We start from the raw sequence: 16,962 nt of genomic DNA, 5'->3' as shown, positions 1-16,962 counted from the left end.
CGTCAGTCAATAAAAGGTCAGAAAATTGTGAATTGCAATTTCCAAGAGCCCAATGTGGCATCTTCAAATAGCTTCTTTTGCCCAACCGACAGTTTGAAACCCACAGACTCTTCAGCTTGAGGTGCAACAAGTAGTCCATTAATCATTCAATTTCCAACTATTAAATTAATTGCAAACTATTTTGATAATCGATTAATCGCCTTGAGTCATTTTTTTAAGAAAAAAAAATCCAAATTCTCTGATTACAGCTTATTAAATGTGAATATTCTCTGGTGTCTTCAGTCCTCTATGACTTTAAACTGAGTATATTTGTGTTGTGAACAAAACAAGACATTTGATGATGTCATCTTGGGCTTTGGGAAACCGTGATCAAACTTTTTTTTTTTTTTTTTTACCATTTTCTTAGATTTCATGGACTGAATTTGATTCATGATTGACAGATTTATCAAACATAAAAATAACTGTTAATTGCAGCTACTTAATTTACTATCACAAATGACAAAGAAAATCCGCAAATCCTTACATTTAAGCAGCTGATGTTTGATATTTTTGCTTGAAAAACAGCTTAAATGATTAATTGATTATCAAAATATTTGGCAACTAATTTTCTTTTGATTGACTACATTTATGATTATCTGATTGACTGATTGTTGCAGCTCTTCTATCAGCGCTAAAAATCTTCACTGTTCATGGTGAACGGCTCACAAATCGCGTCCACACCAAGGCCATAACTTGTGACGCTAGTCAGAACTGGACACGGCATCATTTTAAGGGAACACAAGCCAAAGACTGGGAAACACTGCAGAAGAACGACATACGGATGCTCTCACGTGTAAATTTTAGTGCCACAATCAATCTCTTGAGCAACACAAGCTGGCAACATTCACATGTTCAGGATTTGGTAAAAGGCTGAGACCCTTTTCGTGAGTCTCTCTGCAGAAAAAAAAAGTAAAGTTGAGATAAACAGGTGAGGTAAACAGCAGTGCAGATGCAGCGTGCCCACATACGAGTATTATTGCATTTGAAAGTTAATGAAGGACCTTTGAGCCATAGGAGCTCAAGCTACGCAAAGGTAACTGCTCTGGAAATGTTAGGTTAGATGAGATTCCTTTGCCAGACTAATCCATCCTGGAGCCTGAGAGCAGCATAGACACACACACACACACACACACACACACACACACACACACACACACACACACACACACACAGAGCAGAATCTGCTGCAGAACAGCACAGCAGTGACACAGGGCAATTCTCTAGGGCCTTGCATTAGCGCGCTAAATTAAAGGGGGTATTAGATTAAATTGGCTCTCCGATTTCAGGGGTGTGAGTAAAATTCTGATTTGCATTTTCCACCGCTGCTTAAGATATAATTAGTTCAGGGTGATTCCCATGTGGAAAACACTGACAGCCAAATCTAACTGCCTGCCAGTAGCTTATCGTCTCTTCCAAGGCAAAAGGTACACTCAGAGCTCACGCCTGGTGCGTGTTTGTTTGTTTGTGAGCGTGTGGTAAGAGTCTGGATGCTAGGGTGGAGAGAAAGAGTGTGCATATGTGTTACTTTGCATGCATGGGCTGTAAATTCTCCTTCTAAACTCACTTTAGCACCTGATTCATCACACTTCCCAATCAAATCCGCGCGACCATTAGCACATCTACAAGTTAAAAAAAAAAAAAGCATTTCCTGTTAATGCACGTGAATAAAAGTTTGTCAAAGCGGGAGCTCAACTTCACACCTCTAAGATGCCTTTAAACTCAGACCCATTTCCGCAGCAGAAGGTGCACCTGTAATTACAGATGCAGAGTCAAAAATAACAATTACTGCCGCAGAAGTCCATAATATGAATTACTGAACGCAGTGGAGGAGCTTTTTAAAAGCAAGTGTGGATTTGTTTGAGGGGTTTTCACACCCTGGGTAATTCTAACCGTCTTTGCAAATGGATGTTTTCCAAAAGTGTGTCTAACCCATGCATTATGAATGTGAGGCCTGCTTCCTGGACACCTGTTTGAGACACCTGTTAGTACACGATATATGCAGTTGACATTAAACAAGCTTCCGATCGCAACTTCTGTGGTTTACACGTTCCGCCTGTAACCCACAACCCATCAGTGACCCCTTCATTTCAACTCTTAAACCCTGTTTTGCAAACGTTATGAAAAGTCTGTACCAGCTTGTCCCAACACCCAATTTTAGCCCATGACAGTGTAGTTTTTATGGCTTCACCAAATGGAAATAATGGTTTTCATATTAAGTTGTTTTCATCTTCAATTTGAGTCCTGAAAGTCTCATTTTGCTAACAGCCTCCCTCACCCTCCCCTTCCAAGCGTGTGGCTGCAAAATTCATGAAAAACAAGAAAGACAATATGTAGAGTCAGTGTTTGATTTGTTTGTTCCGCTCTACTGTAGAAACATGGTGGTGCAGTGCGGCCTCCACAGAAGAAGACCCCTCTAGATATAAACGGCTCATTAGGTAACATAATGAAAATGATCTTATTTTAAGGTGATTATACACTAAGGAAATATACACTTATGATATTATATTCCGTTTAAACCAAATTCTACCAGTAAGGTATTGTAAATCTTACACGCTGGACCTTTAAATGCTGTTTTTTCCATTATCTCCCCATAAGAAGCTTCAGAGTTTTCCAAACTTGAAGAAAAGTCTATATTTTCCGTATCAGCTTGTTCCAACACTCAATTTAAGTTACTGTACAAGATACCTTGTTTTAAATATTCAAACCCACATCACTACATTTTGCATGGCTGCACCAAATGAAAATAATCTTTCTTATTCAGTTGTTTTCATCTTTAATTTGAGTCCTAAAAGTCTAATTTTCTTGAAGCAAGTGAAATATAGTGAATATTAATACTTTTCCCTCCAATGTAAATCACCTTGTTTGAAGTTGTTCCTAAAGTTTCATTTCTCCCGATTCTAATAAAGTGACCTGTCTTATTCTTTCTTGTTTGAAGATTCAGACACTAATTTCTTAAAAAAACCTTGAAACAAGTTGATTTATACAGTTTGAAATGATCTTACTCCGCTGGCAGATTTTTTTAAACATGTTTTTAAGAAAACATTTATTAGAACCTGACAAGATGTAGATTTTTTTTGGCAGTGTGTAAATGCATTCAACAAAATTTAATGTATTACAAACTTTTGCAAACTTTGTAATGTTAACTAAAAGTTAAAGGTCCAGTGAGCAAGATTTAAGGGGATTTCTTGGCAGAATATGACAGAAATTTAATATAATATTCATGAGTTTGCTTTCATTAGTGTATAAGCGCCTGAAAATAAGAACCGTTGTGTATTTATTACCTCAGAATGAGCTGCTCATATCAGTGGGAGCAGGTCCTCTTCCATGGAGTTCGCCATGTTGAACCACCATGTTTCTACAGTCACCCAGAACCAACAAACCAAATGCTAGCTCTAGATACAGCCTTTTGCATTTTTAGTAAGTTTTGCAACCTTTGTAATTTCTCCTATACGCTTGGAAAGAGAGTGTGAGGCGTGCAACATTCAGGTTAAAATCTACCACATCACTGCTGGATGCCACTAAATCCTACACACTAGTCCTTTAAAGCAACAGACATATTTTAAAAATGTCTGCTTTTCTTCCAAACGTAAATGTTTCATTTTTCTTAATTTTAGCGCATTGACCATTTTTTCTTGTTTGCAAATACAGTCACTCATTTCTGTGAATGTCTGCACTGGCAGACTTTTTATCTTGTAAAGATGGAGATTTTTTGCAGTGTTTAATTATTTTCCCCTAAATTTATGCTACTGCAAACTTTTGGATTTAAAATAAGACTCTAAAGGTTTCAATGGTGCTTGTCTTGTCACAGTGTTGTTTGGGGTCAAAGGAACAAAAACCAACCAAACACAATCTCTGGCTTTCTGCTTAATTTCAAAGCTTGTGGTGCTCGGGACTCCTGTCAAAATCATCAAAAGTTACTAAAATTTTAATCAGGCATATTAGCTGTGGGTGGAGATGCTGTCAAACCAGGACTGAATTAACAGAAAAAACCTCCATATAACACTAGATTGTAGAGTATGTGAGACATAAATGATGAAAATCACATGAATAAATAATGATATGTTATGTCACATTGAGCTTGTCAACAACACTCGGTCAAGAAGAAGCTCCAGCATTTCCACTCAGGTCAAATCTCAATTTGAACGCTTCCATAATTGCCCTGAAAAGGGGCAGTCAAAAGGGATGTTTACATTATAAAACATAAGAAGACCCCAGTTACACAAACATATCTGCAGCAATGAACTTTTTAAACAATCAATCATGGATTCAAACAAGAACTAGACAAACTGATGAACAAATGGATCCATACATGGTATTTTTCCGTGAGTAGATTAGGTAATATTTTATAATTAACCTCTTTTTCCTCTCTGCGCAATGACTTAATTAATGAGCAAATCATCTGGCCCTCAGGTTGCATTTGTTGGTGACTCATCCATACAAGCTCATGTTAAGTCAGTGAGCAAGTTCAAACTCTCAGGGTAAAGAGAACCATAGGCCTATTTTGCAATTTAACATTAATATTCTGTCTTTGCCTGTGACAACCAAATGTCAGCGAGGAAATAAATCAATTAAAATGAACCTTTAAAAACAACACTGCCCTCTGATTGTGTCCTAATCAAGCCTCTTGCTACTTGTCAATTACGCCACTGCTTAATATGTTTTCCCATCTCCTATAAGTGACAGTGTTTTCCTCTGCCTCTGCACCCATCTTGATGTGTATCAGACCCCAGATTGATCCATAATTGACCTTAATGACACAAATATGATATAAAATGATTTCATCTCAGCCCTCCTGTACAGTATATGCACAATCAATTCATACAGGATCAGTGGGAGAGGATCAGTCTGCCCTCCGCATGCACACAAAACTTGGGGGATGTTTTGAGAAACACCGTCAGCAGCCCTGCCATCACTCTCACCATCTCTTGGTGGTCGGAGGCTGAGGCTTTGTGGGATATTGATTCTCCCCATCCAGAGACGGTTTCCATAATTGGTTAAAATGACCGGGTGCAGAGAGGGATGACTCTCTGCTGAAAACCATTTCCCAGCCCTGCTTGGAGCTGAGCCAAGCTCGGGGTTGTTCGGATGCGTTCCAGCCCCAGCCTGACTGGCAGCAATTAGGGGTGTCTGAGCCAAGCTCAGCTTGCGCTCCACACAAACACCCCTAATTACTGCCAATTAGGCTAGGCGGGTAGGCAGATTTGAGAAGCCGGGGGGATGTTCAGGCATGGGTGGGCATGGAAACAATTTTCAAGGGCTTAGAACGTGACTGGATGAAAAGGTTAATGCTTTGGAGTGCGAGGGGATAATAACAAAAGAAGGGGAAGCAGAGCCCCGGTTCTCACCTCCAGCGACGAGCCTGGCTTCTTCTTCAGCTCCTCGCATTTCCTAAATTTGCAGATCTGGTGGCCCGTTTTGCGGTTCCGACAACTGCTGCAGACACCACAGTTGATTAGCCGCCTGCAGGGTGCACAGACCCCACACCTTTTCCTTTTCTTCTTCGCTGGGTTTCCACTGGATACCGAGGAATTATTCTGTGGGCAGTCTGCCAGATTGGCAATTTGAAACGCACTGTCTGTAACGGCTGCTGAGGCTGCGGGGGAGTGAAGGGCTGTCATGACGATGACCCCGGGAGGTAATGAGATGCCCCCTAAAGCCGGGATAGCGGAAAAAGTTCCAACGCGTTCTGGGAGATTCATTATCTCTGCTTCAGCAGCGCCGCATTTCAGCTTGTTCATGCATTCTCCTGCTAAAGGTCTGCAGTGTTCGGGGGATAAGGTAGAGAGGAAATTATTATTTGCCATTTGCAGCGTCTCTGGCGGCACGCCAGGCTTCCCCGGCCTCTGGGAGTCATTTCTATGCATGCTGGTCCTATTAGGGTTTATTGCCGCTGATTTCCTTCCCCAGAGCATGGCGTTATCGCAGTTCCAAGGGGACATGCCAATTCTAGCACTGGGAAAAATGGGCGTCGTGATGCGGGCAATCTTAGCAGTCTGTGGAAATGCCCCATTGGTTTTATAAAAGTTTGCAAAAGACCTGTACCTTTCCATTTCTGCGTTATAATCCAAAAGCTGGCTTAATCCACCATCCTGAAGATTATCCTTTTGTAAGAGAGACACATCTGCATTCTGTCCGTTTTCAATGCAAAGCGCATTGTTTATGTTAGACATGGCTGAGGGATGGCTGTCAACGTTTCAGAGAAGAGAGTGAGGTTACAGCGGCCTTCGTCGAACTGAAGCTGGTTACCAACAGTGTGTTACCATCCTGGTTTATCTTCTCCAGTGCTAAAAACAAAAAAACAAAAAAACAAAAAAAACAACAGTTACACATAAAAGAGGCAAATGTTTTCATTCTAATCAGATTTCACTCCTCTGCTTCAACTTTTCTCTGAAGATAACAGCTGAACATTTGAAGGAGAATCTTCTGGCACATTGTTTACGCTCTGCGTTTCATGATGGACCTATCACAAACAGTCAGAACTGATGACAATAACGTGATAGCTCTGACAGACCATCATGTCATTATTATAATGGGGGGAAAGAATTAGCATGCTTCAAAATAAAAGCCACACTTTCAACATTGTTTAGACGTCTTGTCAAAGTATTTTTTTTTTTTTTTAAGAAAATCCAATCAGCGACTTCACAGAATGAATAAATGCATTTTAATACACAAGGGCACATTTCATCAAAAATGTAATATTCAATCCAAAATATTTGAAACTATTTTGAAAAGTTAGTGGAGAGCCTCAGCAGAATTCAGATTGTGACAGCAGCAGCCACAAACACAAAGATTTTTTTTTACCTTAGGCCTGCAATATAAGCTCTTAAAAATAATCTGCTTTGGGTGCCAGGAGGAACATAGTTAAATATTTTCTTTTTTTTTTCCATCTTATCCAGTAGTGGAGGTGGCCCGTGCATGTAAACACGAGCCTGTCCAGCCTCTTAAGAGCACCTGGTATTCATTCATGGCCAGCTCTATTACATTTACTCAATAACAGCACAGATAGCCACTGGTGGGTTTACATCCAGATCATGGACCAGACCAACTACAGTGTCAGCTGCCTCGGGATGGTGTGTGTGTGTGTGTGTGTGTGTCCAAGTGTGTGTATAGGTGTGTGTGTGTGTGTGTGTGTGCTCCATTTCCTCTCTCCCTCTCTCTCCAGCAGTCTGTCTGGATTTGGTTTCCACAGATAAAAGCCCATTAGACACATCTCCCCCTACTTCCATTACCTTTTTCTGGGCTTTCTCTCTTAATTGCCAAAGCTGATCCATTGCTGGAACACTAAAGCATTTCAAATCACTTCCATGGTGCTACCCAGCAGCTGTCTCGAAAAAAAAAAAAATATATATATATATTTATATATATAAATATGCACACATGGAAGTGAAGAGAGATCGTACTGGGTGGCATTATTAAAAGTCCCCTGAATGATGAAGTGCATCCTCTTCTAAACATGTTGTCCAAGCAGGTAAATATTTGCCTTAACCTTAAAAAATACCAAATCATTCAGACAATACAAGTGCCTAGAGATGGGCTGCAACCAACCATTAAATTTTTTGTTGATTATTTTCTTGATTAATCATTTATTTCTATAACCTAAATGCATGTGAATACCCTGAAAAGCGCTCTTTAAATAAAATGTACTCTTATTTATTATTATCATTATCTTTCTGGTCTTTAAAAAATAGTGATAGATGTCCAAAGCCCAAGATGACGTCCTCAAATGTCCCACAACCCAGATATATTCCGTTTACCGTCATTTAAGAAACCAGAAAATATTCACATTTAAAGGTAAAATCAGAAGGACTTGTTTGAGCTGTTTGTAAATGCACCAGAAAGATAGTTGATTGTCTTCTCAGGATTATCTGTCCCAGGACGTCAAATACTGGCGTTTCGGGTTGGAAAAGCGTCCCAAGCACAGCAAAACAATGACAAAATAAGGAAATGCAGGCAGAGGGCAGGGTCTTTGCAGGTAGAGACACTACCACACACTTCTAGTGGGTCCTGAGTGATGATTTTTCTTTTAGGAAAATGTTTCATATTATGCCTTTAACCTTAAAGGTACCACATTATTCAGACAGTACCTACAGTAGAGCTGCAACTAATGACTATTTTCATTGCTGATTAATCAGTTGACTATCTTCTTGATTAATCATGTCAATCATACCATCCTCAAATGTCCTTTTTTGTCAGGATATACAGTTTACTGTCTAAGACGACTAAAGAAAGCAGAAAATAGATTTAAGAAGCTGCAATCAAAGAATTTTCACTTTTTTCTTTAAAAAATTACTCAGATTGATAAATTATCAAAATAGTTGGTGATTATTTTAGTAATCAATTCATAATAGATTCACAGATTAGTTGTTTGGTCTATAAAATGTCAGAAAATAGAGATAAATGTCAATCAATCGAAAGCCAAGATGACGTCCCCAGATGTCTTGTTTTTCCCACAACTCAAAGGTGCTCCGTTTCCTGAATACAGAATTGCAGAATACTGACTTTTTTCTTTAAAACAAATTACTCAGGCAGATTAATCGATTATCAAAATAGTTGGTGATTAATTTAGTAATCTAGTCATAACTGATTCCTGTTGCAGCTCCAGTCTACTGGCTATTTTTTAAGTCTCACCACACTTTCTAACAGGCGCTAAAATGATCCAACATTATCTCTTTTTAGGCTATTACTGTTAGTTTTAATACTGACGTGAAACCAAAGGGTGCTATCCACCATCCAGTCCAGATCTGGAAGATTCAATGTCGATGTGGCATCCAAAACAAGCCGCAGCCACCAGTAAACAAAACCTCCTTGGCTTAATGATCAGCCCTCCTCAGGGTCATTATTACTTAATCAATTCACCCCTGGAGCGAAATACGCAGCCCAAAGGCAATCAAGTCACGGACATTGATTTTCAGCCTGTAAACAAAGTTTAGAGAGACAGAAATGTTCAATACTTGGAGGAGCCGGAGAGAGACACAGGAAGAGGAGAGGAGGGAGAGAACAGAAAGGTGGTGAAGAAAGAAAAGTAAGGAGGGAAAAAAAAGCCACCATTGTGCCTCTGCTGCACCACGGTGCCATTAATTGCACTCAGTCTGGTGTGTGGTAGACATTCAGATCAAAGGTCATGCATAGATAATCCGAGGAGGGGGAGTGTGCGGTGCAATAGTGCAAATAAAATCCTATAAAAATTAATCTGACATTGCCTGGCTCACTTGGCAGCCACACAGACGCAAATCGGGACAGGAAGAAAAAACGCATGCAAGTGTGCGCTGGACGGCAAAATATGGACACACACACACACGCGCGCGCGCACACATACACACACACCGAGAGAGAAGGAGGGAGAGAGTGAGCATCACCTACCAGGTTCCTGTTGAAGATCCCAAGATGCTACCAGCCTGCGACCGCGTTACGGAACATTACTGCGAAGCGATACGTGGAGGGGAGAAATAATGCAAAGATGCGAGAGGGAGGAAAAAGAAGAAGACGCACAGACAGACAGACATAGGCTGCCGGGGGAGAGCAGGACGCGAGAGTGTGTGTGTCTGTGTGTGTGTGTGTGTGTGTGTGTGTGTGTGTGCGTGTGTGAGCGCTCAAAACAAAAGGAGCATTTTTATCGACTTTCTTGTCACGTTAGAAAAAGGTCGCAAAGTGCATAAATAAGCCAAAAGGTGTCGTAGTAAAGGAGATAAATCGCGGAGGGGGTGAGGTGTTTCCTCTCCTCTTGATCCGGGGGCTGTATTGTGTCTCTCTGCCTGGTCTCTGCTCAGTCCGTGTCTCCTGTCGCTGTGTGTGGCTGATTGGTGCTGAGGTGAGGAAGCAGGGATGTGGACACCTACTGATCATTGGCTGGAAATTACTATAGAAACACTCGGGAGGTGGGAGGGATGGATGGCTCAGGGCGCCCTACAGGGAGAAAAATATCTGCCGCTGCTGCTGCTGCTGGAAATATACAACCTTATAGTGGCCTCTCTCTTTCATGAATATATTTTTTAATACATTTCTTTCATGACGAGATATTTAGAGAGGAGGAAGGGGGTTGTCATTTGCCAGATACGTGTTTTAATAAGGATTGGGGAAACTTGTCAAATTAATTTGAATGGAGCTGAGCTGTGATTAAGATAAAATGCCTCCGCCGGGTTGTTTTCAGCCCCCCCTCTCTTCGTCCAGCGACAGCCATAATTACTAAGACCTCCGGGATTCATCACCATTATAAATCCCGCCTGCTGGCCACCCATGCCTACAGCTCCCACACAGGCTCACAACACGCATGGCACATTTATTCCATGTGTGACACTGTACGTTCATTCATGTTGAAGCCTATAAGCTCTGAGTTAAAATAATTATGACTAGTAGATTATGTTTCCCCACATCAGCATTTATCTGTGAGCCTCAGGCTGTAGTTTAAAAAACATGGGACGATCACCTCTGTAACTCCACACAGAGGCCAGAGTAAACAAGTTTTAGTAACTCAATACCCCTTCATAGAGAGAAGTTAGAGAACGATCCAGCTGTAATATGACTTCACATACCTTAAACACAAAGAATATATAGTCAAAGAACATGAAACCAACAAAACTGCTTCGTCTGGGCAACAAAAACCAATTGGTTAGGTTTAAATAACAAAACTACTTGGTTAGGTTTAGGCAGTAAAAAGTACCCAGCTGGGGGAAAAAATATATGGTTTAGGCAAGAAAAAACTACTTTGCTAGGATTAGGCAAGAAAACTATTTGGCTAGGTTTAAGAAACAAAACTAATTGGTTAGGTTTAGGCAACAAAATTATTTGGTCCACCAGCCAAACAGCTGGTAGATGTTCAAATTTACTTAAATATTACCAGCGTTTGGCTGATGGCTGGTAAAAATGATTGCGGTTAATTTTGGTCCCTGCCTGGGACCTGTCCTTCCCAAATGCTGCAAATGAGGCAACAAACATGCACACGAAACGTCAAGGTTATTGACCGTATTGAACTAGCAAACTGGCGTCTGGTGTTGGCTAGTTTTTGTCTGTCAGAGGCACGAAAGACAGCAAGACACACATAACCTGCGTAACCCATGTTTGCACAGAGCTGCTGTGATTGGGTAATTACATGGCAGCTAACCCTGATTGGTTGTTTGGTTGTCAGGCCGAGTTCATTTAAAAAAAAAAAAAAAAAAAAAAAAAAACTAAATACAAAGGGGTGTCACAGACACGCCTTTAAGAAAAACAAGAACAAGCCTTCAATCAAATATCGCTAGTGACATGCAAATATAAAATTAGTTATTAGTTATTTCTGCCAAAACTATAATAAAATAATATTGCCTACTGTGTTCGTAATTTAATTGGCAGATTATTCACAGCGCTTTTCTGAAAATAAATGGTCGGATAGTTTGCCAAGTAAGAAAGATTTTTCACAACCCAACAACCCAAATGTTCTCATTAATGGTTTATAACTGTGCTATAAAGAATCAGTAACTGATTTATTATTCATTAATAAAACCTGTAGCTACATCTTATAAACCCTTCATAAAGTGTCTCTTATTAGAGCATGGTTGCACTTTTTCATGAATTATCGGTCATATCATTATCATTGGGACAACAGCAAAAAATCTAAATTAATCGTCAAAGAGTCAGCAAATAGGAAAAAATGTCTTTTACAAATGCCCAACACTCAAAGTGATGTCTAAAGAGATGTAAAATTTCTTGTTTTCTTAGACCACCTGTACAAAACACAACTATACAAATATATTCAATTTTATATCATAGAAAAACAAGAAAAACTGTACATATTCATTTTTCTAATCAAAACATTGACTGTAACCAATCAAGGCTTAGTTTTTTTGTTTATAAACTGACTTAATCTGTTGTCAAAATTGTCACAGATTAATTATCTGTCAATCAAGTAATCAATAAAATCGCTTAATCATTTCAGCTTGAGGTGACATATCACTTAAAATGACACCGTGTCACAGAGGAATAAACAATCCCTGCATTGCTTCTACTTTCAGACAGGTTTAGTTGTGAGTAAACAAACTGACAGCTACGCTGACACATTTCCAAGTCATACAGCCCCTCAAGATGAGCTGTGTGACACAGGCCTATAGGCTGCTAAAGGCTACACTTTAATGAATTTATTGAGAGCTGGCAATAGATAGGACAGAGAAGAAGCAAGGACTTTTCACGTTAAAAATTTTACAATTATATGCAAAAAATATGTTTATACCTGACTGTGTTTAAAAGTGTCGTTTTTGTGACATGAGCGCATTGATAATTTTCCAATATTGTACTTATTTAAGTATAAAGTCACCGTATACACAAATGGGGTGGAGGAGGGTAAAAGTTGAAATTCACTGATGCTGATCACTTCCTCTGAGGATGTTGAACTCATAACACATGTTGTGAGTTCAGGTCTTGTTTTTGATGACTGAGTTGTTACACTGCCACGCCCACAGGACACCTGTTTACGCCCACAAAACTTCCTCTGCTTCATTCGACAGCTGTCACATCATCAGTAGCTGTCAGTCATTGTGGGCATGGTGACGTACACATAATTTGGGCTTTAAAAGACTTTTGAGAGGTGTAACAAAGGAGCAGCGGTGTGAGTTAACAGAAACTACTAAGTGTGTTGACAGATTTAGGTTTTAAAGTTGATGGTAAGTTGGGTTTGAGTTTAGGTTTGGAGCAGAAAAGACTAGATGAGGGTGACTCACCGCTGTCACCTTCTGATGTAATCATTCCTATCTTGAGTGCAAAAGACTTTATCCAAGAAATAAAAACTGTGGCTGGGTTTCATAGACAAAGATTCATTTTCACACTCAACTTTAAATTATGTTGCTCCAAGCCATTAAAGTACCTTTAGATTAAGAAAGATTGAATTTAAATCTCTCTTTAAATCTTAGTACACTTTTTAATGAGATTAAATTTAATTCCGTTGCACCAAAAACTTGAACTCCAATTTAAAGTACTCTCCAGATTAACTTTAAATTTACATTTGAAGGGGTTTAACTTTTAAAATGGCTGCCTTTTTTAAAATGGATTGAGCAAAAAATAATTAAGTTCTCTGAAGAAAGTTAAAAGACAGACTCAACTCAATTGAATTTTATGATGTGTCTCTTCTCTCTGTCACTTGTTGATCCGTTAAAACTGCCAGCTGCTGCCAGGCTGCATCTTTTTTTTTTCTTATTGTGCTGTTGTCCATTTTTTAAATCTTCTGTTATTTGGCCACATTGTTCCATGAATTTGACCAACAAAGAAGGAAGAATAAGAGCTTTCCTGCCAGGCCATCATGACTAGGCTAACTAGGCTAACTAACTTTTTAGCTAGCGAGTAAACGCCACATTTTGTCAAAGAATACAAAGCAGCTAAAACTTCATGATTTCCCCACTGTTTTATAGTTAAGGGTCCCGACAGCAGTAAAATGTATATACAATGTATAATATTCAGTTTAATTTGGGTAAGCAAGCATCTCCATATTAAACACTTAATTTTGGTATACATCAGTAAACCTGGATTTACTAAATGGAGACATTCATTTTAAACACAGCTTTGCTAAACTCTGTTTAGAATTAATTTTAAAATAAATTAATTAGGGCTGCACGATATGGTAAAGAAAGTCATATTGTGATTATTGTTTTTCAGTTTTACACATTTCATGTTGACAGGAAAAAAAAACAACAATTAAAATCATGATGATGTAATATTTGTTGGGCTCTGTACCAAACAAACAAGATTTATATTTACCTATACAGCACTACAGTACCTCATTATGATGCTGTTTTCTCACATATTTTTCCATTTTCAAAAAATTGCGATTTGGTTCTGTGATTTGTATGTTGCACTTGGTTATATTGTGATTTCAATTGACTGCAATTAATTGTACAGCCCTAAAATTAATCCACCAATGACTACTGCTAAATTTGTCATGCACCAACTAACCATGACAAGTTTACACCTGGTATTAAATTAAATCTTTGGTGATCTGATAACAAGTGTACTCTAAGTAAAGGTGTGAATGCACCCAAGACACAGAGAGGACAAATTAAGATCCAATCACTTAGAGTACATTCAGATGTGGTCTGGGGGTTATATGGTCACATTCCTTTAGACGTGTGTTTGTGAACGTGTCCAGGGTCTTAGTGGGGACAAGGAAGTGAGATCCAATCACAAGTGGTCACTTGAGACGCTTGTGGAGACGGATTCTAATGCCAGTTGTGAACTGATGTTACGTGGCTCTGTCCATTTGTCATCACCTCACCAAAGACGCATGATAATGTCAGGTGTAAACAGGGCCAGCTAGTGCTAGTTAACAGGTATGTAAACACTTTGGTCAGATGGAGTTCATTTTTGTTTTGGATGCAGTGATTAAATGACAGATAATGAAAGAAAGCAACTTGTTTCATTTCTTTACAAACTTTCAGTTACAGAGACTGACTTCACACCATGAACACATTGATGTAAACCTTAACAAAATATTTCCTTAAAGTAATTATTTCAGGTATTATAAGAGTAATTCTGTGCATGAAAACAAATGTGGTGTCTCAATACTCTCACAACACTGTGAAAAAAAATATCTACTGCGTTCAGTGTGGCGTGTAAACATTTAACCTTCACTAGTTGTCACTTTGAGCTTTTCCACTTTTTCCCACTCTCTTACTTTGAAAGGCATGTCTTACATTATTTTCTTCTGTCCTTAAAAAGCATCTTTGACCCTGTGTTTCGTCCAGTTGATATGAATGGTTTTCTTCTTTCTTGTTGCGCACCTTTCACAGTACATTAAAACACACGTCCTTTTGACACTATAAAAAGCACATTTGTCAGATATTTTTTATTCAGGAAGGAGTTTATGAATAAATTTGTCTGAACTTTTGCCCAAAGTAACGATGAATCAGGACTTTCATTCTGATTTATCTTAGACACGATCGACAGTTACAGTAGGAAAAAAAAGGAACCATCCTTGAAACGTTATTTTCCTCAGTATCAGACCCTGTGCATCTGTGTGTGTGGAAGCTCCTCTGTCTGAAAATCATTTTATCTTCCGGGCGATAATAGCCCCCAGGGGAAATCTGCCTAGGTGGTCCTAACCTCTGTCTGCAGAGCCACGGCAGCATGCGAGTCTCTAGCAGTGGGAGGCATGAACCCTCATGGCAGGCCTTTGTTCCTGTCTGCGTGCTCCGGCGTCGCTCCCCATGCGTATACTCCCCCCTCCTGTTTCCCCGCGCTTTCAACTGAACTCAGAGGAGTAATTAATAACCATGACCCCAGATTTAAACGTAGCCCGCATTTAGTCGATGGAAATAGAATCACGGAGGAGTGAAGTCATAAGACATGGGTGTTTGAGGGGTGATGGTGTGAATCCATTGATTCATCTGTCTCAATTTGATCCGAGCACTGTGCTCACATCTGTCAGGAGGAGAAAGACAGTGAAGATAACAGTGAGCAGTAAAGGACCATTGATACATACAGTCTGATATTCTCTGCCTGCAACAGGAAAATTATTTTTGACAAAATAAAAATAAAAGAAGGACAAATATTAGAGGACCAGTGTGTGAGACTTAGTGGCATCTCACTTGCAGCTTGCAGATTGCAAACACGTCACTTCACCCTCCCCTTCCAAGCGAGAAGGAGTGGCCACGAGACTCACAAAGAACGCAGGTATTCAGTTTATTTGTTCTGGGCTAATGTAGAAATATAGTGGTGCAACATGGCGGACTCCACAGAAGACGACCAGCGCTCTCTGTAGATATAAGCAGCTCATTCTAAGGTAATGAAATACAACAATTTTTATTTTCAGGTGACACATAAATAAAAACATACTTATGAGTACTTTATTCTAGGGATGCCTCGTTCACTTTTATTTTTTGCCACCAATCCTGGTTGCAAAGACTCGTCTTGACCCGTGCACAACTCCACGGATGCACGCAGTTGTTGCTCTCAGCCACGTAAAGTATACAGAGTGTACAGTGTACAGGTGTAGCACACCTTGAACAGTTTGCCTCGATGACTTTCTGCCATAAATGATTTCAATAGCAAGTCTTTTGTAAGTACTGAGTACTAGATAAACGAGACTTAGATATAGTTTTGCTATTTTAAAGTTACTACAAGAATGTTTAAATGGTTCTGAAACAGTCTCAGTTTATTATTGATGAGCAAATGAGTCCGTCCACAAGAACATTCGCTATTTCTGTACAGTTATTCTTAATGCCTGCCACCAGGTCATGTTCTCTGTGATATTACGTGAAACAAGCATTACATTTTGTTTCTGTGACTTATATGTTAGCAGGAGGAGATTCTTTGTTAAGATAATCTTATTTTTGACCTTATATTTTGCAGTTATTTTGGTAGAAACATTACTGGTTTTGTCCACAGGGACCTCAACAAAAGCAACATAATACGAGGCAACATGGGGTGAGTAATTGATACACAATATTGGGGTGAAATGCTCCTTTTGGTTAGTTAGTTAGCATTGAAATGGCTCAACTCTTTCACATCTTCGATCAGTTTTCAGTATTGGGGACATGAAAGCATTAATCCCCATCTCCAGATTGCATATTTTTACTGAATATTGGCCGATATCGATCAGCATCGGATCAGTCTGGGCATCCCTATTATATTGGATGTCTGCCATGTTCTGCCTATAAATTCTCATAAATTTTACACACTGGACCTGAAAGGTGGAAACAGTGGGAGTAGCTGGCTTCCTTCTGTCTCCACCTGTTATTTCAAGCCTGCTGTACATTTTCGTGTTGGAAAGTGTATGGAGCTCCCAGATGCTTGCAAGATGTATAGATCTCTGTATGCAAGCAAAGGGAACCAGAACACAGTCACAGTATGTTTCTCAGTGGAATAATGACAAAAAAAAAAAAAATCTGACCAGGAAAAGGGAGGAGCAAGAGTGCGTCTCCTGGAGGTGTTTCTGATGGACTCTCTCAGACTGTTGTGGTAAACAGC

At 39.5% G+C, this 16,962-nt stretch overlaps 1 protein-coding gene across 1 annotated transcript in view; it reads right to left on the bottom strand.

Annotated features, from left to right (window-relative positions):
- Positions 1–9,863, bottom strand: part of cxxc4 (CXXC finger 4) — a 41,625-nt gene extending 31,762 nt beyond the window's left edge. The window contains exons 1-2 of the mRNA XM_084712782.1: positions 9,400–9,863; positions 5,385–6,323 (exon numbers count right to left, since the gene is read on the bottom strand). Coding sequence (XP_084568908.1) covers positions 5,385–6,209 — 825 coding nt within the window. The 5' untranslated portion in view covers positions 6,210–6,323; positions 9,400–9,863. The remainder of the gene's footprint in view (positions 1–5,384; positions 6,324–9,399) is intronic.
- Positions 9,864–16,962: the final 7,099 nt, after the last annotated feature.

Source organism: Lutjanus erythropterus, chromosome 3 (genome assembly GCF_056507025.1).
Source record: "Lutjanus erythropterus isolate fLutEry1 chromosome 3, fLutEry1.hap2, whole genome shotgun sequence".
NCBI classification, from domain to species: domain Eukaryota; kingdom Metazoa; phylum Chordata; class Actinopteri; order Lutjaniformes; family Lutjanidae; genus Lutjanus; species Lutjanus erythropterus.
This window is presented reverse-complemented; position numbering and strand designations above follow the sequence as displayed.